The 24310-nt window shown below is 40.9% G+C and overlaps 1 protein-coding gene across 3 annotated transcripts in view; it reads left to right on the top strand.

The window, feature by feature from the left end:
* The first annotated feature begins 7114 nt into the window (after positions 1-7114).
* AKAP11 (A-kinase anchoring protein 11) overlaps positions 7115-24310 on the top strand; it is a 42380-nt gene continuing 25184 nt past the window's right edge. For all 3 annotated transcript variants that reach the window (XM_063392159.1, XM_063392158.1, XM_063392157.1), the window contains exons 1-3: positions 7115-7240; positions 15177-15284; positions 20896-21012. In XM_063392159.1, coding sequence (XP_063248229.1) covers positions 15225-15284; positions 20896-21012 — 177 coding nt within the window. In that variant the 5' untranslated portion in view covers positions 7115-7240; positions 15177-15224. The remainder of the gene's footprint in view (positions 7241-15176; positions 15285-20895; positions 21013-24310) is intronic.

The raw sequence follows: 24310 nt of genomic DNA, 5'->3' as shown, positions 1-24310 counted from the left end.
GTACATTTTGACTCTTGAAAAACTGAATTTACTGTCACAATCAAATGAGCTTCAATTTAAAAACAGTTAAAAATTAAATTCATCTGGTTCTCAGTAGGCTGTGGAAATGTAACATTTCTGAGCCAAGAAATGGACCTAGAAAAATCTCATTGGAAAAATGAAATTGCCTTCAGTGATGGTAGCTCAGAAACAGCTACTCAGACATCCTACAATGGTAGGGAAGAACTCGCAGCATTTCTTTCAAGTATTTCTGTTCTGTGCTTCATTTTGGTCAAGATTTTGTGTCTTCAAACAGTAAATTACCAAGGATTGAGAGAGATGGGAAGACTGATGCATTGATCAGAATTAATCTTTACTGTGATTTCCTAATGCTTATACACTATTCTAGGAAGGCTAGTTATTTTTTTTACTACAATGCTTATGTTAAACATCACACAGACAAACCTATACATTTTACAACATCTCTTACTTGCAGAAGTTGATTCAATCTTCTTTTCTTGTCGCCAGTCTTCTTGTAATCTTCAAAGCTTTGTTTGTTCTTGCCAAGGCATCCTGGTTATCAAACTGACTATGCTAACTAAATCCACAGTACCCTCTGTCCCATGCCCACAGTAAATTACAAGAAGTCCATGGAAAGGAGTGTACAGTGACTTTTTCACAATGGCAACCCCCACATGATAAAAATTCCCTCTCTCTGGCATGAGGTTTTCAGGATCCTTTGTAGTACAGCAATTTTTTAAACAATCCTGTGGATGGAGGAATGAGGCACTTCTAGTTTGTCTTAGGTAATGGTTTCCTTGTCACTAATAGTTTTTTGAGAGAAGCTATCAATATTCCTATTTTGCTAAAAAGGTATCACCAAGACATGTAAGGACTTGGTAGTTTCCAGTCAGTATTCTGATGGAAAAAGATGATAACACTATAATTAAAGTGTGCTCATGTTTAAAGAGCATTTCTATTACAGACTGAATCAGAGGGGAAATTAAATAATCCCTGAGTATGTGACAACACTGAGGAAAATGAGAATCAGAAGAACTTAAATGACACACAGCAGCAGTCATTCATGTATGGAATACAAACAAGACAAGCCAAATGGTCATACTGAGACTGACTTAAACCTTAAATATGCTCGAGTTATTTCATCTGAGGTGAAGAGCACATTTCAGGATATTTTGCAGCAGCACACAGCAAACTGTAACAACTCCAGCAGAAATGAAGGAGAAAGCACATCATGAACATTACACTGAGATATTTTCACTGTGGGAAAATGTGCACTATGAAAATGATTTCCAGTTCAAGAATGAACTCTGTAAAACCAGCAATAAACTGGGACATGCTTAGAAAATAAAAAGGTCACTGAAAACGGACACAGAATTTATTTGGAATCCAGATGCTGTAGCATCTCCACAATAGTTGAATTTGAGAGAAAATAAGTCACATTTGTTTACATGTAGAAGACACAAGATTTGAAATGTATTTCAGTAAAGCATCTGGTTTTCCTCTCATTTCACAGCAGGAATATTAGAGACTACTTAAATAGATGAAGTTGCAGAAAATTTAATTACCACTGAACATTTACAAGGGAATTCATTGCTCCCTGGCGTTACCACAGTTGTGGTAGGGATGGTATATGACATCTCCGGGCTTTAAAGAGGAACTATAGGCAGCAACTGGTTGTAAACATACAAGAGATGTGTGGTGTGTACAATGTCTGCAGATTTAAGGAATTATAAGATTTATCCTACAGTACATATTATTTAAACATTTTAAAAAAGCAGCAGATACCCTTTATGATGACGCCATAACCGTGAACTGCAGGAGGGCAAAGATGTAATATTTTTTACAAACTGATCTGATACCTTTCCAGAAATACACCAAAAGGGAAAAATAACTGGAGCATTACAAGAATCCTGAAATAATGTTTAGGGTTACACTGAGCAAACAGCTCAGCACTTGAGCACAGCTAGTTTTGACAGAGAAGGGCGCTCTCCATATCAGTGTTGACCTCCACCTCACCAACTTCCCAATGAAGATCAGTATCACTTCCCTAGCTCAGATGCTTTTGCCTCTTTATCTTAAATTTATCTGCAAATATGGGCTGAAGACAAGTAGACAGTGTGTTATCTGATAGCAGACAAGTGTTTAATCTCACACTGTACTGCCTGCAGTAACTGTATAACTCTTGTCAGCAGGGCATACACAGGCAGATACCATGAGGTATTGCTGCACACAAGGTTATTTGAATGACAATCACAAAACTAGCAATGAAACTGAGAACTCCCTCACAAGCTTGGGTATCATCATTAATCCTCAATGAAAATTCTTGGATTTAATCTGCTCATGCAAGCAATAGATATGTGCCTAAGTCACAAGGCAAAATCTGAAGGTAGAAACACATGGGAACATAAAGTGCAGTAGAGTTACATTCTCCCCTGACAGGAGTCAATTATTGAGAGGGTGTTTGGCCATCTTCTAATTGAACAGATTGGCTCTGGAAGTTCTGGACTGCCCTAGTTCCATCAAAACTTTCTACAGAAGCTCTAGCCATGATCTGGCTGTGGCTGCTGGCCAGGCTGGATCCTTACCATAGCTCAGCTGACTGGCTATCCAGCTCCCTGGCATCAGGCTGACTGCTCAGTTGGTTTCTTGGCTTCCCAGGCTTGTCAGCTGGCAAAGAAATAGATTGTTCCATTTTTGCCAGACAGGCTGCAGAGCCAACATGTTTTGTTCCAGCACTTGATGAAACAAAATATTGACAAGCTGGAATTTCCTGTAGAATAAAAATTTCACTTCCCAGCCAGCTCTAGTTATTATTGTATGGTCTTGTGTAACACAGTGACGGCGTTTATCGCATGAACACAATGCACACAAAGGATGTGAATTCAGGGAGCTTTGCAAGGCTTTGGATAATAATCTCATAGCGTCTGAAACCATCTTTATGGAGTACAATGCATCTTTTGATAAGGTTAGCGTGCGATGCTTTCCATTCTGCACTAAAAGGCCTCCTAGGCTGGCTCTGAGAACTTGTCTGTCAGCAGGACATGACTGGCCAGTTCACTATCGAACCTGTGGATGATATCCTCCATGCATATTGTTTTGGAATCTTACACAGGTTACAGATCAAACTCCGGGGAAAGAGGAACCACTAATAACTGCAACATAGTTACATATATGGAAATAACTGAGCTTTCACTGTTGAGGAAATGAATTAGAATACCCATAAACATGCAAATAAAAATGACTCCTCAAAGTGTCACTGTAAACAATGGATTTGTGAAGAATTTGGTGAAGAGAAATCAGAAAATGCCTTCACATTATACCATAATGCCATAAACCCAACCCTTGTTGGAGACAAACACCATGATCCAGCCCAGGTTTATGACAAGACAGCTCATAGAATTACCCACTGAGATGCAGAGTTCCAGTTTTGGAGGTGTCAGGAGTGTGTTCAAGGAGACACTGAATAGGCACTAAAGAGCAGAGCAAGTCAACGCCTGGGTGTGCACTTGCAGCAGAACAGGACCATTTAAGCTGTGTCTGTTCTCAGCCATGTCTGTGCTGTCCTCAGTGCCACGCTGACACATTTATTATGCTGGTGAACTGGATCAGCTAAACGGAAGGAAAGCAGGTTGTTCTCTGATCCTCTCAGCTCAATCTCATTTATCGCCTGATTTCACAAATGTTCATGCTGGCACAGGCCAGAAGCAGCACAGACACAGGAGCAGGGAGCTGGGCTGGAGAGCTGAAGGGTATGTTACAAACAGATAAGCCAGTAGAAGTCATTCATGAAATTATTACATTGTGAGCTATGGGCTTTAGATTTTTATTTTGGGGGGCTGGGGAGAGAAGAAAGAGGGTGGAATATTTGCAAGCATGGCAGAAACTTCCCAGCTTGCTGCAAGGGAATCAATGGAAAAGGCTTACACAGGTTTTAAGACTGGAAGAATATGCTCATCCTGTTAAAGATATGAACAATACTATAAATTACTCATCTGCCCTTCAGAAGGAAATCATTATGATTATTATTATTATTGTAGCTTATAGGATATAATTTCAGGTCTGGCCTGAACATAATAAAGCTTTAGTTATAGAGGGACATTTTCCAGAGGTAGTATCATCAAAAAAACCCCAAACAAAACAACACTGACACAAGCATGCAACTGTGTAGCTTTTATGTACTGAGGAGAAAAATGTGAGTGAATAGTTAATAAAAAGGACAAAACAAAAATCACATAAAGCCACACACTATTTCTTTAACATCTTTCATAGAACTGGCATTCAGTACCTGAGAGAGATGACATATAACTCACTCTGAGACAGTCTTTGAACAAGTTGTTCCAAGCCAGTGATGCTGAAATATTAAGCTTAATAGACAGGTGCAGCCAGTGAGTCGGGATAGTACCAGGGACATGACAGTAGTTTTGACAAAAAGACTCTAAAGATGCCTACTTCTCATACCAAACGAGCAGGCAGAAAACATCAGAGGTGCATGGCCAGCTCTGCCTGGTGCCGATTCCCTTCATGGCGCCTGATCCTGACCCCCACACATGGACTGGTGTCCCAGCCTGGTCTAGACCCATCCCTGTCCCCACAGGTGCCTGATGCCCCAGGGCTGGGGCTGTCCTGAGCTTGCCCTCCTCCCTGGCTGGGCTCAGTGGGATGGGCTCTGACTGGCCAGACCCTGCCCTGAAAAATATAAAATTAACAGGACAGAAAATACCAGAGCCCAGAAACAAACACTGTATTTCTTCATAATTAATATAAATTTTAAGAAATGTTGGCTGACCAGACAAGTTCCCTGTGCTTTACCATAGGCAGTATTTAATAATTTTAAAACCCCATTATTTCAAAGCTATCCTCATTTTTATTATTGTATAAAAAAGAACTTTTTTTTTTTTTTTGTGACAAACAATGGCATGCCATGGGTTATGTTTCATAGTTTCCTGATGAGGGTAAACCTTGATTTTTCTCAGGATTTTGGCAGGCAGCCACAGGAACTCATTATTCCGAACAATCTAAGGGGAATTTTAAAACAAAGGGAATAAAAGGTTTGAATTTATTTTTAAAGCATGCATTTTCATGCTTACATTGCTTCCATAGCTATTTTATTTTGGAATTTTTTTAGTTGCTGTTGATACATTAAAAATTATATAATAAAACCAACAAAACCCTCTTACAGAATTTTTATCTTTCATGAAAACTAAGAAGCCTATTTAATGATGGAGTTGGTCAAAAGGAGATAATTTTGTTGTTAAGCTGAAGATGAGCAAACTGTTGAAATGTCTTTATTGAAAAGAAATTGTATTTCCAAATGAGGCTGGTCTCAATGGGCACTGAAATGACGACTAACTTGAATTAAATTTGAGGCTATTAATAATTTATTTTATCTCCATCCCATAGGGACCCACAGGCCCTGGGAATATGAGGAACATTTTATTTGTCCCACTTACGGCGTACAGCGTGACACGGTTTAGACCCAATCTTTTGTTTCTTTTATCTGTGCAGTCTTTGCATGGCTCTGTTGCACAGCTTAGTAGTTTTAGAGTAAATGAAGATGTAGTTCACCTACCTGTTGGCAAAAATGGATATGCACCTCCTGACCTCGGAAGCATCTAAAATGATTGTAGAACTCAGAAACAGCCCTTCACGAAGGACTAAATAGAAATAAAAGCCACAGCTTTAGCAAAAACAAAAGGTAGGCAGAAGCAAGAATTATCTAGAACAGTAAGGGAGATCCAGTAGCAAAAATTTTCTCATATCCTTTTTATAGGTCTTAGGTGGTACCCAGAAGAAAAGTGCAGTTTAGGGTTAGGTTAGTTTCTCTCTGTCTTTGTCTCTGTAAAACGGGGCAGGTTAGAGTTTGAAACTACCCAGCACTGAAAAAACTACAAGGGTAGCATTTTTCAATTACTTTTTTTTTTCTTTCCTAACCCTTTTTTTTTTTTTTTTTTTTTTTTTTTTTTTTTTTTTTTTTGTCTGAATGTAGCTTTGGGGACTCTTTTCCGTGTTTCCGAAGCTGCCGCAGGCACACGCTGCCCCGCCTGCACCTGCGGCGCTCGGGCGCTGCCGCTCCTCCCCGAGCTCCCCTCACACGCCGGGGCTCGGGAAGGCCGTGCCGGTCCCTGGGGTCTCCCTCGCGGGGGGCAGAGCTGCCAGCCCGCATTGCTCGGGCGGTCCTCCGTGCATTGCTGAACACAGCTCCTCTCCGTGTCCCTGCTGCCAGGTCAGTGCCTGGACGAGCTGCTGCTGGAACGGAGTTACATGCTGGGAAGCTACACGGGATCACCGCTTCCATCCAAAGGAAAAGAAATCCCAGGCCCCATCAGCACCGACACTTACACACGCAACAGAACAGCTCATGAGAAGGCGAAAATCAATTGCGTATCTGCTGGCTAAAAGCACACCTGATGCCCTGAGGAATCCGGCAGCACTGAATTTACGAAGGCAGTGTGAAGGGGTAGGGGACAACGGGATTTTCAGACAGGATCTCACAGTCTTGTCTGCGCCTCGACTGACTAAAAGCAGGCTGCAGCCTCAGACCCACGCCCCCTGCTCAGGCTGCCGGCCGGCAGCGAGAGGCGACCCCGAGCAAGCGGGTGCCAGCCCCCAGCCCCGACGGAGCAGGCAGGAACAGCCCAGCGCCCTGGCAGGCACACGGCCCCGAGGGCTTTGCAAAGGCCGTGCCCGCGCCACGGCACTCCCCGAGGGGAGGGCAGGGACGGGACGGGGTAGGGGCAAAGGGCAGGGGCAAGGGGCAGGGGCAGGCACAGGCGCAGGGACGGGGGCAGGGGCAGGGACAGGGGCGGAGCAGGGAGGGAGGCAGAGGCAGGGACAGAGGCAGGGACGGAGGCAGGGACGGGGGCAGGGACGCAGGCAGGGACGGAGGCAGGGACGGGGGCAGGGGCAGGGACAGGGGCGGAGCAGGGACGGGGGCAGGGACGGGGCTCCCCCCAGGGGCGCGGCCGGCACGGGCCCTGCGCGCGCTCCGCCGCCGCGGCTGTTTCCGGGGCGGGCGCCGTTTTCCCGCCAATGGGAGCGCGAGGCGGTGGAGGCTGGGGGGGCGGGGCTGGGCGGGAAGCGTCGCGAGAGCGGGGGCGGGGCGGGCCCGGAGGGGGCGGGGCCCGCGGCTGGGGCGGGGGCGGCGGGTCCGATCGGGCGCTGCGGGGCCGCTCCGCTGCGGGGCCATGGCCGCGGGCGGCGGGCGCTGAGGAGGAGGCGGCGGCGGTGGTCACAGCCACAGGTACGGAGAGCCCGCTCTTCTTTCCACCCCCTCCGGCCGCTCCCCCCGGGAGCTCGGGCGCAGGGCGGGGCGCCGCCGCCGGCCTGTCACTTGGGGCTCGCTGCCACAGGTGGCCCCGGGCTCCCGGGGAGGCGCAGGGAAGCGCATCCTCCGCCGCCCTTCCAGGGAAGGTTCCCCGGGGCAGCGCAGCTCCCGCGGGCTCCACGGGTCACCTGGAGGGGCCCGGGGGCGAGGCCGGGGCCCCCTGGATCGCAGCGCGGGGGGACACGAGGCGAGGAGGGGGCAGCGCAGCGCTTCGGCCCCAGGACCGATCGTGCGGGGTTCGCGATCGCAGGGACCCCGGTGCCCCGTGGGCCGGGTCTGTCCGTCCGCAGTCTCGGCCGGGACTGACTGACTCGGGCTGGTGCAGCCGTGGTCGGTGCGCGGAGGCTCGGTGAGGTTACGTTCCCTCCTGCGCTGTTTGGGTTGTGGTCGGTGCGCACGGGTTAAGTAAGTTCAGCCTGTTCTCAACATTTCGCTGTAAAAGTGTCTCCTCGCCCTCCCTCCCTCCCTCCCGGCACACGTCCTCCTCCCAGTTCCTCTTCTCCCTCAAGGGAGAAGGAACAAGGAGCGTTCCTCCTTTGCTTTCTTGGCTCTTTTGAGGGGCTTTCTTTGGCTTTCTTATTGCATCTGAAGTACTTTTCTCAGATAAAAAAAAAAAAAATCCAGTAGCAAAAGGGAAAAAAAGGGTGAACTGTAGATCCGAACTGTATTTAATGATACAGCCTTCTTATCTCTGATGTATTGCCAGAGTGAGATAGGAAGGAAAAAATCCTACTTACATTGTATCTGGAAACGATCAGTGACACTGAAATAAATAGTGACAGTGCTTGAAATTTATCCAGGTTACATATAGGAAGAGCTTACATGGCTTCATGTTTGTAATATTATTTCAGAATCATACGGTTAGACTTTAGTGATACATTCCACCTATATTTAATCTTTGAGAACTAAACAAGGTATTCTCTGGTGAAATTTTCTCTAGGTGGGAATAAGTTTTCTTGGGAAAATGCTGCAGCTTAGAAAATAATAGCCCCACCGTACTTGGTGTGGTTCTGTTATGTACAAAATACACAACAGACTGAAGAACAGAAACTTAAAGTTAATTTCATAAGCCACAAAATACAGACCAAGGGATATCCCTAGTACATCAAGTAACATTTTTGTCACAGGAAGTGTTTAAAAATTGTGACCTGGGACTGGAGGAAGCTGTGGGTGATGACTTGCTAGCAATGATATAGGAAAAGAAAATGATTGATTCTGTCGAAATTGCTGCATCTATGTGACAGAAATAAAGTATAAAAGAATTAAAACCAAGCAAGAAAAAGAGGACCCAGCCTGTCATTAATGCTCACCATAAATCATGTATTTTGCTCGCTTCTGATGTATTTTGCTTGTGTGGGTCTGGCTGTGGTTAAGACAACTTGTTTTTCATACCTGGACTTTTTCAAGACTGCCAGCCTGATCAGTGAAACTGACAAATCATTAGAAATGAAAAATAGGGAGGAATCCTTTAGACTATTCTGCCTATTTGTCAGTGTAGACTTGCTTATTTTGGTTTTTAATAGCAATTGTTTGGGAAGGTTGTAAATACACATGCAGGACAACCAGGGAATCAGGCCCAACCAATAAGGATTTACAAAAGGAAGTTTCTGCTTGACCAAAGCCACACCTTGCATCCTGTGTTCAGTTTTGGGCCCCTCACTTCCAAAATGACATTTAGACACGGGAGCACATCTAGAGAAGGGCAACAAGGCTGGTGAAAGGTGTAGAACACATCTTATGAGGAGTGGCTGAGGGTGCTTAGCCTGGAGAAGAGGAGGCTTGGGGGAGACCTCACCACTCTCCATAACCACCTGAAACAAGAGTATAGTGAGGTGGGGGCCAGTCTCTTCTGCCATACCTGCAGTGAGAGGAGCACAAGAAAGGGATGTTTGGACTAGATACTCTTGTAGGCCTCTTCCAACCTTGATGATTTTGTGATTCTAAAAGAGTGTTGTTCTTAAGGTATTTTTAAATTTCATATTTGGAATGAATCATTGAAAGCTCAGTGTTTTATTAAGCCTGGCTTTTGCAAATCATCATCAGAGTTCTCTAGGCTGATTCAGGTCCATGTGCTGAAGACAAAAAAAAAGTCCTTTTTTTAAGAAAGAAGGATGTCTATTTTTGCTCTAGTAGTACTAAAACCACCTCCTTTTTAGAACTTAATATGGATGTAGTATTGCCATTGCCTTGAATCTTTCATGTGAAATCTAATTTTAATAAGGTCGTCTTACATAAATTTTAAATTTATTGTTCAAATTTGTCATAACCTGTCATAACATAGGTGTGCACATGTCCGCATATGTCCCTATAGCAATTGAAGAGATTTAGTCAGCATATTTACAGAAAAAAAGATAACGATTCTTCTTTTCTGCCAGCTAAGGTTTGTCAATACACGCTGACTTAAAGTAAATTTAGGCATGGGATAGACTTACACAAAGAGATTAAATCCATGGCAAATTTCCTGTTGGATTCCCTTAAGCAGATTATTTAATTTTGCTCCTTACATATATTCAAACAAGGATACATGTATATGGAAAAGCTAGCTAAATGCTTATTACGTGCTCTGATGAGAAGAGTGTTCTTCAGAAAATCACTGGAAAAAAGGATTTATAGATGTATAGAGTTCTTTGGGCTAGAAGGGACCTTTAAAGGCCATCTAGCCTAATTACCCTGCAGAAAGCAGGGACATCTACAACTAGATCAAGTTGCTCAGAGCTCTGTCCACCCTGACCTTGACTGTTTTCAGGGATAGGGCACCTACAACTTCCAGACAGCCTGTGTCAATGCCTCACCACCCTCATTGTGGAAGATTTCTTGTATCTAATCTAAACCTACCCTCTTCTAGTTTAAAGCCATTCCTTCTTGTTCTATTACAACAGGTGCTGCTAAAACGTTTGTCCCTGTCATTCTTATAAGCACCATTTAAATATTGAAAGGCTTCTGTAAGGGCTTCCCAGAGCCTTTGCTCGGCTGAACAACTCCCATTTTCCCATCCTGTCTTCATAGCAGTGGTGCTCCATCGCTCTGATCATTTTTGTGACCCCAGTTTGGAGCTGCTCCAGCAGGTCCATGTGTTTCCTGTGCTGAGGACCCCAGAGCTGGGTGCAGCACTGCAGGTGGGGTTTCACCAGAGCAGAGAATCACGCTGCTGGCTACTCGTGCCAGCCCAGGACATGGTTGGCTTTTTGGGTTGCACTCACATGTTCCTGGGTCACGTGCGCCTTCTTGTCCACCACCACCCTCAACTCAGTCTTGTCAGGGCTTCTCTTAATCAGTTCATTCTACAGCTTGTATTGACACTGGAAATTTTCCCAACCCAGGTGCAGGACCTTGAGTCTTGTTAAACGTGATGAGCTTCATATGGATCCCACTGCTTGAGCTTCTCCAGGACCTTCTGAATAATATCCCATGCCTCAGGCATGTCAACCACACCACTCAGCTTGGTGTTGTCTGCAAGTTTGCTGAGGATGCGCTTGATTTACTTGGTCCATATCATTATCCATAAAAGCAATTTTAATCATTAATTAAGATACTAAATAACACTGGTCCTGCTGTGAACTGCTGAGAGACACCACTTGTCACCAGTGTCCATCTGGACATTGAGTTGTTGACTATTCTCTTCTGGTCCATCCAACCAGCTTCTTATCCACTCAATATTCCACCCATCAGATCCATATCTCTCCAGTTGGGAGGGAAGGATGTTTTGGGGGATCATGTCAAAAGTCTTATAGATGTCCAGATATGGGACATGCGTAGCTCTTTCCTTGTCCACTGATGCAGTCTCCCCATCAGAGGAGGCACTGGGCTGGTCAGGCAGGACTTGCCCTTGGTGACACTGTGCTGGTTGTCCTAAATCACCTTCCTGTCCCCATGTGTCTTAGCACCGCTTCTAGGACCATCTCTTCCATGATCTTCTCAGGCACAGAGGTGAGACCAACAGGTCAGTAGTTCCAAGGATCTGCCTTCCTACCCTTTGTTAAGATGGGTACAATGTTTGTCATTTTCCAGTCACCTGATTGCCATGGCTTTTCAGGTATGATGAAGTGACTTGATAAGTACGTCAGCCAATTCTCTCACAGCTCTGGGATGTGTCTTGACAGGTCATACAGACTTACGTACATTCAGGTTCCTCAGGTCGTCGCAGACCTGATTGTCTCTTTGCTCCCCCAGTCCATTCTCTGGAGAGGTGTGGGAAGAAAGGTTGCCAGTGAAGACTGAGGCAAAAAAGTTGTTGAGTACCTCAGCCATCTCATCTGTTGTTGCCAGTTTGCCAGTCGTGTTCATTGGTGGGAATGCATTTTCTTTGACCTTCCATTTCTCTCTGACAGTAGAAGCCCTTCTTATTCTTTGCATCACTTGCCAAGTTAAGCTTTAGCTTCACCTTGGCCCTCTGATCTTATCCCTACAAAACTGGGCAGCATCCTAGTACTCTTCCCAGAACACCTGTCCCTGCTTCTGCTGCCTTTTGTCTCCTACTTGCCCTGTAGTTTGAGCTCAGCTGCTCTGAGTTTGGTGTCAACTCAGCAATGCCTGTCCCATGCCTTCCTTTCCTGATTTCTTACACCTAGGGATTGGTAGCTTTTGGGCTTTACAGAAAAGTGTCCTTAAGATCTGCCTGCTCTGTCCTGCTCCCGTATCTCTGAGGACAGTTTCCCAGGGAGTCCTATGGATTTAGCTCCTTGAACAGCCAGAAGTGTGCTATTCCAAAATTTAGGATCCTGAATGTCCCTCAGGGCTGCAGACACCACCAGTGTGTGCCTCCTATGGCCCTGGCTTTCACCTATCTTGTCATCACTGATTAATTAGCTCGCTTAGTTGGTGATTAGCAGGTCCGGTGTTTCATCCCCTCTGCTCAGGATTATCTGTTATGTGCCTTAAGAAGCTATCCTCCATGCATTCCAGCAGTCTCCTCCTGAAATAGCTTGCTGTGCACTTTTTCAGTAGATTTTGGAGTGGTTGAAGGCCTCCAGCAGGACAAGAGCCCAGGAGTGCGATGCCTCCTGGAGCTGGGGCTTCCTCAATAGGCTTCCCTGGATCAACTGCCAGCTTGATACCTTGATACCTTGATACCTTGTTTTGTTTCTTTGGCCAATATGCTTTCAGCCTGCTCACGGCTGTGCTTTAGAGATAGATTTTCACACTTTATCCTTTTCTTGTTGTAGAGAGCAACATTCAGCCTCTCCTTCCTAGCCTGTCCCTTCTTAACATTCTATAGCCATCCACAGCCACCCTCCAGCCATGGGATTTTTCCCCCCAAGTTTCAGTAATGGCAACTAAGTTGCAGCTTCCTAGCAGCACAGAGGCTTCCAGCTCCTCTTGTGCCCGTGCTGGGTGCATTTAAATTGATCCAACTTGCTAAAAAGGTAAAGATGCTGTGGGTGTTCATTAATTAGTTGTGTGATCAATTTTTTCTCTTTTTTTGGGTGTCTGACAATAGTTACTCAGTAACAGGAAAGTCCCGTTCCTCTTATATCTGATGCTTCTGCCATTTACTCCCTTTTTCGAGTTAACAATAGGAGGAAATAAAATTTAATAGTCAAATTCAATATCCAGAAGTAAAAGCAATTTTAAACGGTAGGTCTTATTTATACTAGTAAGCTATTTCCAGGCTGTTTTGTTATCACTGCTTTCACTTCCTTTTCGGTTAGTGTTAATGTTTGTGTACTTATCACATGATTGAACCATTGTGGTATTGAAAATGGATAATAATTTTATATCTTAAAAAGAGAACCTTCAGGTTTTGCTGCATTGTTGGACAAGTGGGACACTTCAAATTTCTCTGAAATGCATGACAGAGAGCAGAGGTGCTGTAGGTGGTATAATATAGGTGTATGTATTAGTACCTGTATTATTCAAGTACTGAAGGACAGGATGCAGAGAAGACATGTTGTGGTGTTATGGTGACAAATCTGTATGGTTTCTGTCCAGTGTTTTTCAGAGTCTTCATACTGCGATTTGTAAGTCTGTTTGTTTCATAGATAGGGGATCCTACAAGTTGATGTTCAGGTCTCCAGAGTTTGGTTGCAGATGACACAGGAAAACACTTAAGCTGAAGGCAGTTTACTTTGTTACTGAACTGCTGTACCTGAGTAAACACTGCAGCACCCAACAGGGTTGAAAGGTCATCTCCATAGAGGGCATTGTTAAAATTGCTGCAAGGAGGGATCCATCCTAAAATGTAGAGCTGAAATATCTGTGTGAAAACCCAACTTTTTCTATAGATGGCTTTTCTTAGGACAAGGAGTGCCTAACGGTATTTCCTCAAATGGTTTGGATTTTCACTGGATTAGCCATTTAAGATACAGCAGTAAGGACAGGTGAAGTGAATTTGTTTTTGTTGCCCGATACTGTTTTGTGGATTTGTTTTCTTTTAAGCACGTGAGTTTTAGCAGAAGCATTGTCGTGTTTACTCTTCTAGCCATAGTTTACTATGAAATGAATTTTTTATTTGTATTTATTATACTTATATATTATATATATATAATCTGTGGATCATGTGCCTGTATGAGCCACAGCTGCTTCGTGTAATTGTTTTAATTTTCCAAACTTCAAACTTCCAGTTGAGAAAAGTTGCTCTCTAAAGCTGAAAAGGTTGCAGTTTATTTGCCTAAGTGTAACTTCTTTTCTAAGATTTTAGCAAGTTCATCTTGTGAAGGAAAGCAGAAATCAAAGTGAAATGTGAATAGATGTACCTAATAATAATCTCTTGCTATTGTATTCCTGAAGCAGTTTTACTTTTAGATGTGCTGGGGTGGAGGAAGATGAACAATAGTTACTTCTGTGTTACAGATGGCACTACTGATCCTCTTATTTAAATGGCTTATACTCAAGACCAAACTCATATAAAACTTTATTTCCCATATAAAGGTTAATACAAGTTGAGATCAACAAAAAGAGTCTGGTCCGTTTAGTGAAGACCCATAGTCTGATGTCGTGGTGTTTGTTTGCTTTATCTTTGCAGTCATTTTTACATGCACTTGCTCCTTGCCTGGTTTATTTGATATAGTCTAGGAGTTATTTTTCCCAAGTAAATTGTGTGACCATGGGAAAAGATGAAGTATTAAAACTTCCATAGAACTTAAAAGCTCACCACATGCTTTCTGTCTTTATTAACAATCTATATTTATTGCCTGTTTTGGTGGATGCAAAGATGAATGAAACAAACTGGATCCGTTGCTGCTGGTTAAAGAGGAAAACTTGAAAAAAAGACCTTCATAGCTGTTTCTTTATCTTCTTGTTGTTAGAATTAGACTTAGGATAAATAAGGGCAGCTGACTAGAGCAGAAACTCTTGTGACCCATTAGTTGAGAGTGCTGGTAAATGCATGTGGTCTGCTCTTTTGCCAGCAGAGACTGGCCTGTCCAGAGTGGAACCAGGGAACAAGAGGGATGATCCTCGTTAGCCTGTAGTATCTCAGGGTGACAGATCTGACTGGGCCAGTTGGCTGGCGGGTTGAGTTCTACATTTGCCTCCCGAGATTGTTAAAGGGTGGTTACAGTGCGCTGTCTTGTACAGGAACCCGCTGAAAAACCTTCCAGCATGTGAGTGGCAGCAAAACAATATTTAATGTAATGTTCCTCCCCACTCCCAATGCAGCCTTGAAATTCTAGGAAAATGATGAAACTTATTGCTAAGTGTCTGTGTTCTGCATTTCATGTCTGGTTTTGCAGGTCATTAAGGCAGTACTTTTTTAAAGGCAGCTGTCAGTATGGATGGTGTACTGTTTAATCTGTCCCAGTTTTAAAATGCTTTTTAATTGTTTTGATTGGTTCCTGTTTTGTCAGCTCGCATTTTTAGAGTGAATGTGAACTAAATGGATAAACATAAAATAAATATAAATGTTTTTTTCTAGGCATTTTTGAGCTGATCTCTTTCATCGAATACTAAGATTGGTAAGATCATGGACATGTACGCCAGGGCTCAGGGCAATCGCCTGAAATCAAGAATATCTGTTGAAAAGGTAAATATCTGTATTTAAATAAAAAATGTATTTCAGAGCTTTTTGACTTAATAATGAAGCAAGTGAACTGGTTTATTTGGGTTTTTTGTGGTTTTTTTTTTTTTTTTTACTATGTTTTAATTTTGGTTGTTTGACATTTCAAGGAGGCGTAGAAATTGCTTTTGCTTTGCATTTTGGTATATTTAGTGTAATTGAACTGAGAGACAGCATAATTTGAGGAAAGTGTGCTTTTGTCTTTCAAGATGATGTGATAAAATTGTGATGTATTAATTTCCTAGAATTCGTCTTGTTTATTTGAATATAGTTTTTATTTTAGAGCAGATTTTTTGAGTTTATATGTAATAAATTAAAATACGACTATATAGTCTTACTGAATTCTGTGAAGCCTATATTAGGGCTTGTAATATCTTTAGATCTTGATGTCTTGTCTGGTTTATCCTTGTGTTTGCATGAACGTTTAGGACTTTCCTTGGTGAAGAAGAAAGTATGTCTAGCACTTTACAAAGGATATTAGTGGGGATTTCTAATATTAAATTAAGGTTATTTATTTTTTTTTAATTTTGTCACTTTAACTTGGAGAACATAAATACTGTCCCTAAAATTTTCTTTCAACTTCTGTAAGTGCTTAATGAAATGAGAGCTGCAGTTTATCCTGAAGGAACAAATTTATTTATCTAGTTGTTTTTCTCTAGGTAGTTGAACACAGATGTGTAATTTTCTAGGTCTTTTTTGGTTATTAATAACTTCCTTATTTGCAAGTTGCTGCAGCAGTAAGAGGATAAACTGAGCAAGAAAGCATCCTATCATATGAAAATTGTATTATTTTATTTCATGAGCAGATTTTGTTGTTTTAAAGAAACAGTGTCTGTGGTATATGTCTTGTTTGAAGGCAGAGGAGAGTGTTAGGAGACAGAGAGGAAGGTGGTCATTTGTTCCAGGTCCTGACACGGAATGTTCACTGCCATATATGAAGCAATTTTTAATTATGGGTGATAATCTTTCACTTTAAGACATGTGGTATAAAACCTTGTAATTTATTGGTTTATGAGAACTCTCCAGCTCGAATAGAGATCTTCAGCTACAGTCAAGTAACTTTGCATCCTTAACCGGAACATAAACTTACTTTTAAAGGACTTTAAAATCTGGCCTTTGTTTGTTTTTCTGTTTCAATTTACTAAACAAAACAAATCCCACACTCCCTGCCCCACCAGGTTTTTAGATCTGTGGGTTACAGAAGCATCTTTCTAGTAATGACAGTGACCAGTGATTCCTCACTGATTCTAATAGTTGCTTAAAATATTACCTCTTTAAACTGCTCCATTAATTCTATTAACCATTCTGGACTGTGGGGTTCTAGAAACATTAATTCAATCCTTCTTGCAGAATTCTGCATTTTCCTGCAGCCAGACTCCGTTGTTTTGATCTGTGGCTGCCTCCTCTTGATGTTTACCTGTGAGGTGTCTATTTAGATGATGGTGTGGAGCTTTCATTCTCATAGTGCCAGGCAGTAGGGTGGTCAGTACTGCACTGTTTCACCTTCTGTTGATTTACAGAAGATTGCAGTCTAATTCCTGTCCTCTTCGTGATACTTTGTCACCACTAACGGGAATTGTGGCAGTAGTAGCTCTTAAAAGTCAGTGCACAGTTATGGCGTACATATTTAAAGCTTTAGTTTCTATTTTTACAAAATTACCTCAGAATATGCAGTCCCTTTAAATCTTACAGCAGATGAAATCAGTAAGAGCTGCTTTGTTACTTAAGAGCAGAGGAAGCGTGACTATCCAGCACTGCTCTTCTTTTCTCTAGAGGTTGTGGCATCTTACAGGTTGTTTGAAATATTAGGAAACAGTTGTTTTTTAAAACATTTCATGAAACCAGATATCTCCTCCAATGTACTGTGATGGATTCGTTGATAATGACTTCTCGATTTGCTGGAACAATGCAAATCTCTGAATTGCTCAGTTGAGCTAGAGGTGTGACAAGGACTTCCACTGTTCGTGTCTGAGCACCCTGAGAGTATTTTTGGTTTTCCCCTAGCACAACTTAGTAAATTTGAAATATGTGCTTGTGAATAAAATAATTCTTGATTTCTTGCAAGAATTTCTGTGAGGAAAGAATACTAAGTTCTAGAGGCCTACCGAGTAGAGCTTTATAGATTGCTTGGGTGTTTTTTGCGCATATGTTGATCTATGTTGGAAGTGTACTAGTTAAAAAAAATACATCCTTTCACTGAAGGTGACCTCTTGTCCTTACCTAAACTGAGCTGATAGTCTTGGAAGCTTGCTAGTTTTCAGTTTTTAATGTAGTTGCTTCTCCTAGTTTGGGATTGTGTGAGAACTTGTGTTGTTGGCTGTTGGATTGGAGGATTTCTCTGAAATTGGGTCCAATCCTCTGCTGTTACAGGCACAATTTTGATAAAGATAAGAATATCAAAAAGTTACTAAATATAGCCTCTCAGTTGAGAGCTTTAAAACACCTCCTCCCAAACCTGCCACTGTTTTTGTCTTTTTGAACTGCACAGTGGTAATAAGTCATGAATTTGAGGCTGAAGCTACTCACAGTAAAATTATAACTGTTTGTTCATGGATATCCTTATTCTTCTGCTTAAATAATTTGGGGTTTTTTGCTGATGTTCGCCCTTATTTTTTTACAATTGATAATCTGTCCTCTGTTAGCCTTGGTTTTTGGAAACAGTGTAAACTGAGGTTTTAGTCTGCTTCAGTATGAAAGCCTCTGCATTCCAGTGATTATCCATCATAGTCCTACTTTCTGTGCATGTTGTTAGTTAATCTTCTTTTTACATGTGGATAATACTGTATGTGCAATTACACAGGATGTCCTTCTCTGTGACTCTGATGTCAGTTCTTTCACCAGAGGATGCATGTTTGCTATTTTGAGTGCACTATCATATTGACTGTTCATTCATTGCTGGGCCATGATCAAGAAGTCAATTAAGGTCTTTTATTTCCCAGCTTGTGAATTTGCAATTCAATTTTAAAGCTTGCCTTAAGTTTTTAAGGACATATCTTTGTGTTTCTTATGGTTGTTTTTTAAAACACTCATGCTGAGCAAGTTCTTCCTGTATGATTTGCTGTTCTCTGTCTTAGCTGATGACATCTGCTTACTTCAAATTACCAACAGTCTCCATTTCATATTTACTTTTTTCTTTATTAAATTTATTAATGATGATGATGCTTGACATCAGCCTCAAGATAAATTTTGAAGAAGTTGCTTACTGACCTATATCAACTATTCTCAAAACCTCCCTTTGTTATCTCCATCCAGGCAAAGTCTCCATTTCCAAACACAGCTCTTTAATTAATTCTGTCTTTATCTGGTTTTGTTAACTCTTCATATATTTAAGTAATCTACAGAAGTCCAGATAGATGGGATTTTTTCTTCTGTGTATATAGTATGCCTGTTAATTTCCATATAGTTATTATTTTCACATTCTGGGGGGTTTTTTTATATGCATTAATATGATCTGAAAAACAAATGTCACTTCATTCCTCCTCACTTTAGCTATGGATATTTTATCTTTTCAGTTGCATAGTGTCAACATGGGCTGCCAGACCTGCATATAGTCTTGTATGCTGGTCCTTCCAGACCTCAGGGAGATTTTTCCAGTTGTTTCATCTTTCTCCTTCTCCTTCTTCAACTCAATATTCTCCAAAATGTTGAATTGTCCTTCACCCCAGTGGTTCCTCATACTATGCTCTGGTTCTTAGTTACTCATTCTGCCTTTCAGGTGTTAAAGTAGGGAAAAGTAATTGTTTGTAAATAAGGTATGTGTAATAGTTTGTAGCTTTAGAAAAGCCAACTAGAGAATAACAAAAATACCCTCTCAAACTGAAGCACTGTTGGCTTGCCGAAAATTAGCAGGTCATGTGGGTTTTTTTCCCTAATTACTATTTTGAACGTTGTGACTGATTAGATTATTGTAGAAGCTGAAAATTAGACATTTCAACATGCTCGTTTGGCTTCCTGAATTACTTTTGTACAAGATGAATGACGGAATTTCTGGGGAACAGTCTTTGAGCAATAATTGGTATTGCATCCTCCTGTAAATTTGGAAATCCAGAGAATCAGAGTAAGGCACTGACAGCATTCTTTGGGAAAGTACAAAGTGGGAGCAAATTGTAGCTAAATGTGTGGGGGCAAGGGAATAGATAAAAGTGGAAATTAGGTGAACGCTTGATTAATTTCTTTCAAATGATCCCATAACTGCCTAAAATACTTTAAGAAATAGTTCAGCTGTTACTTTTCTATAACAGTTACTGTTTTGACTTCCTTAGTGTCACTTGACCTTGGCTGTCAGTGGGGCAGTCTGAGCCTTGCTGGCTAGATTCTGAAATGTATTTCGGCAATTTCTAATATCCTGAAGTTCTGTTTTCCTTTTGTCTGTTTATTCTAGAAGTGCTTTCCTAATTTTGTGTTGCCATGAGCACAACCATGGTGACACTGGCCCTGCTCTAATAATTTGGCTTTCAACGTAATAATATTTGATACTGCTTTTTATACAGAGGGAAAATAAAATCTGTCTTGAGGTTTAACTGTAATATATGTAAGATCACTTTTTACTATAAAGGAGTTGTTTTTGTTGTGGAACCATCTGAAATCCAAAACATTCTCTGTCCAAATTTGGCTATCTAGCACTTCTGCTATTGTTTGAGAAGCTAGGAAAATTTGAAATACCTTGTCATAAGTTGGACGCAGTCATTTCTCATGTCATTTTTAATAGGGCAATCTTGCAGAGAATAATTACTGGGTTAATAATTTTTAACCATCTGACGTTCTTATTTGTCTTCTTAACCTTCCAATTTGCTAGAGAAAATGAAAATTTTAAATTAAAAAAAGATTGCTGACTTCCTAAAACAATTGAGAGGATATTGTCTTTTTTACAAGCTAAGTGAACCAGTTTTTGTTGTTCTGTAGTTTTATTTGCCTAGATACAGTTGATTATTTTGTTCTGCTGTGCATTGTTATACTGGAAGAAAGTCTTGAATTCTTCAGCCTTTTTTAGCCATCTCTGGGTGCTTGCATGTCACCATAAGTGTTATTACAAGAAATGTTACAAGAAGTATTTACATGGGATTAAGTTACAGTTGTTTTATATTCTTAATGAAATGAGAAAGAGTGTATGTTGATTTTCTTGGGCTTTTTTTGTTAGCTTGTTTGTTTTCTTCCCCTCTGACTTTTGAGGTTACCTCCATTACTTTACTTGGCTAAAATTGCTTTTCGTCCTATTCAAGGAAAAGCTGATTGAAAAGTTCCATGTACAGGTTACAGTGCAAGGAATAGATGGGATTTGGATTTCTTCTTGGATTAATCTGTTCTTTTTTTCCATGTATTCTCATCTTTCCTTTTTTTCAAAACAATTTACAGAATGTCAAACTATTTTGGAGTAAATGTACTGCTTGAAAAAATATACCTGCTTCAGCTTCATGTCCTGAAGTAAATTTAAATGTCAAACCTGGTGATTTATGTACAAAATAACTTGAAATAATAATCAGAATAGCAAAACTTGTGGGGAGTAGAGAATAGAAGGATGGACTATGTATCTGAAACTGAGCATGCATTTTTTCTTAATCTTTTTCTCTTTGTTTTTCAGAATTTTGGTGAAAGTATCCTGCAGTCTATGAAGTCACTGCTACACAGCAGGAAAGAATTATGCAATGTATCAGCAGAAGAACGCTTAAATCAGGAAGAACAAGATCATTTTATTGAGGTTTGCTATAATATTCCCACATATATATTTTGTGGGTGTGATAGTAAACAATGTCTCTTGAAACAGTATGGAAAGCTGCAGGATAGTAAATAGAAACAGTGCTGCAAGTTACTGGCCTTAAAAATCTATGCCCATTGTCATTCTTGAATTTAGTCACTGAGGTCTTAAAAAGGCTGTGAGATTTCAAGGTGACATTTCTCTGCTTCAGAGGATTTTTTGAAACGAGAAAACCAATATATGTAAATAGATGATTTGGGAGTACTGCATTTGTGAGCACTTCTGAGATCAAGTTTGTGTGGATGGTAGCCTAATAAAGTAGCAGAACACTTTGATTCAGGTCTGAAGATAAAAGCTGAAGCCTCAGAATTACAGATCTAGACTTGTTTTATATGATTACAGATGATCTGAAAACTGGACAAGATCTGGAGAGAAGTAGACCTGACAGAATGTGGGATTTTCTAGGTAGATCTCAAGCTGTCAGGAGGAATTACTAGAATTGTTTGAGTTACAAGGCTAACAACAACTTGCCCAAAGGGAAAAGAAAAAAGTAAAAGCAATGTGTACCACATAACTTGTATTGTGTTTTACAACACTTCTAATTTGTTATTGACAGATCTGGCAAGAAGCTGAGAGAAGGAGAGGCTGATCTGAACAGGCCATGCAGAGGAGCTGAGATAGGGAGAACTGAAGCAAAGACAACTGAGGAAGTGGTTAGGGAAGGCTGATAATTGCATAAGCAGTAGCAAGAGGCAGATTGATGAGTTAGAGTTGTCTGGATAACACCAGAGATTGTGTAACTGAATAGATACAATCAGGGGTTGAGACATTTGAGGAACAGGCAAGAAACTGAATTTGTGAAGGGTGAAAGCTATGACAGATTACCATAAGGAGGAAGAACTATGCAGTGGAGGTGTGAGCAAAACCTTGTCTTTATATGATCAGGCAGATCATCTATGAAGGTTTAGAATCTAGGAGTCTATGAAGGTTTTTTTGTCTTTTAGAAAATATCTGACAAATAGCTGGAATCACATTTTATGCCTGCAGTGATGGTCCCTGTGGAGAAAGATAGCTGACTATATTTAGTTACCTTATGAGATCAAGCAATTAAGAGCCCTCTGGTTGAAATGTAAGAGGGTCAATATCCTGTCACTGAACAGGTATTTTTTCCTTATGAAAATACAGGAAAAGATAACTTACATGGAGGATGATGTTAGAAGAACTCAGACTTGAGAAAACCAGAATTTAGGTTTTCCTGTACTATTTCCTTTGTTCTTATGGCTTAAAGTAGCCTTCGATTACACTTTCTCATGCACTTATTTTTAGTTTAAAGAAAGGACTTGTGTTACTGATAACCTTTTTATTTCCTTGGCCTACTCCCCAACTTTTGAGCTGATGTACTAACTTCAGATGAGTTCAAGGTATTAAAAGGTGATTTTTTTCCTGTGGAAACTGGAGTTTGACCACGATAAAGAGATCCAGATTAGCCTCGTCATTGAGGTGAAAATAGACAGACTCAATTGTGTTGTGGTCTCTTTGACAGCTGTCTGCTGATCTCACAGTGTAATATTGCCCTCATTTGTGTGAAGCTATGCCTGCTGCTCACTTCCCTTTCACAATGAGTTCAAAGTGGGAGAAGATAAGGGTCGGAATCGTTATCTTGAGGAAGAGGAAGGGGCATGTAAGAAGACAAGAAACAAACACCCATTAAAAAACCAAAGCAAAACTGCAAAAAAACCCCCCAAATAACAACAAACTCTAGAGCCTCTCAAAATGTTCTTCAGAGAGCTAGCTTTTTCTCAGTAGTTTAAATTGTTTGATATTTTGCCCCTTCTGTGGAGGAACTTAGTTCATATTGTACCTACTGTACCAATAAAAAAATGTAGAGGTTGAAGTATGTCTTGCAGATGTTGTGCAGATGAATTGTGTAGGAGTTGAAGAAAAGGTATATGAGTAGAAGAGTAATGTTGCTCAAACGGGATTGTTTCACAGTTAACACAGTGAGTGTGGTGCTGCAGATGTGTAATTTGTCTGGGCTTATTTGGAATGCTATGGAGAAGCATTATTTCCTTCATGATCTTGTCATACCTGACATAAGGATAACTGGATGTAAGCAACAAGATATTAACTGGAAGCATAAGATTTTTTCCTAGCACAAGACTCCTCAAAATAAACAAGACAGGATTTTTCATAGTATGATTTCAGTTGAAAATAAAGATTGGGGGTTTTTTTACTCACACTTTGAAAGGACATACTCAAAACACAAGTATAGTTCAAAATAGAATTCTGGCCATTTCTTTTTTCTAGCTCTGTATTTACAGAGATTCTGTTATATACAAGCAGGTAGCTGAACCAGTTAATAATGTGTCAATATAAATGTAGTGATGTTCTTCAGAGTAAATGGAGTGGCTGCTGCAAATTTATGAGTTATGGTTTAAAAATCAGTCTGCTGAATAGTATTCTGAAAAAATGGAACCCAAACCATATAAAACTGAATTTCAAACATCAGTGGAAGTATTTAGTCTCTGTGCTTTATTCCATATCTACAAAATGGAAGCAAAATTTATTTTGTAACACCCTTGTTTTGAAAGTAAATATCTTGGTTTTTTTTTTTTTTTGAGCATGCAGATGGCCTGTTGATTTGTTCTTAGGGAAATAATTGAGAACTGAGGAAATTGACGTTTGAAACAAAGTTTGAGCAGTGACTGACTCTCTTCAGTGTGTTTGTGTTGAATGGTACAAAACACCTGTAGACAGAAGAGAGAGACAGTATGTGATAAAATGTCTCCCTTGTCCTTATGTCTTGTCCACAAGCACAAAAACCTGAGATAAAACTGGTGTTTCTGGCATACTCAAGTTTCCTGAGCCTGACAAGACCTTTTTTTTTTTTTTTTTGGCAGGTTGAATATTTTAATTCTTTTATGTTAGGGTTTGTTTATTTGGCAATGGCATGCAAACATGAGGCTTAAGTAATCTGTTGTGTTTTGGCCTAGGGCTAATCAATTTACATGGTAAATTGCATAATGTGTTGGCATTGTGCTTTATTCGGTATATCCAAATGTGTAACAGTTTATCAGCATGGACAGATTTCAGACTGGAACTGTTTTCTATGTGCCCAGCCTGAAGCAAGGACGGATGAGCACTGATCTTTGCAAAACTGTCTTTATTCTAACAGATGTAATGAGGCCTGTATGTCTTGCTCTGTATATACCAGCCACTAGACTAATTCCTGTGTAGTGAGTTTTAAATGTATATGCTCTTCAGTCTGTTATGACCTTTCTCAAGTCAAATAGTATAGCAT

Source organism: Prinia subflava, chromosome 3 (genome assembly GCF_021018805.1).
Source record: "Prinia subflava isolate CZ2003 ecotype Zambia chromosome 3, Cam_Psub_1.2, whole genome shotgun sequence".
Lineage (NCBI taxonomy): Eukaryota > Metazoa > Chordata > Aves > Passeriformes > Cisticolidae > Prinia > Prinia subflava.
This window is presented reverse-complemented; position numbering and strand designations above follow the sequence as displayed.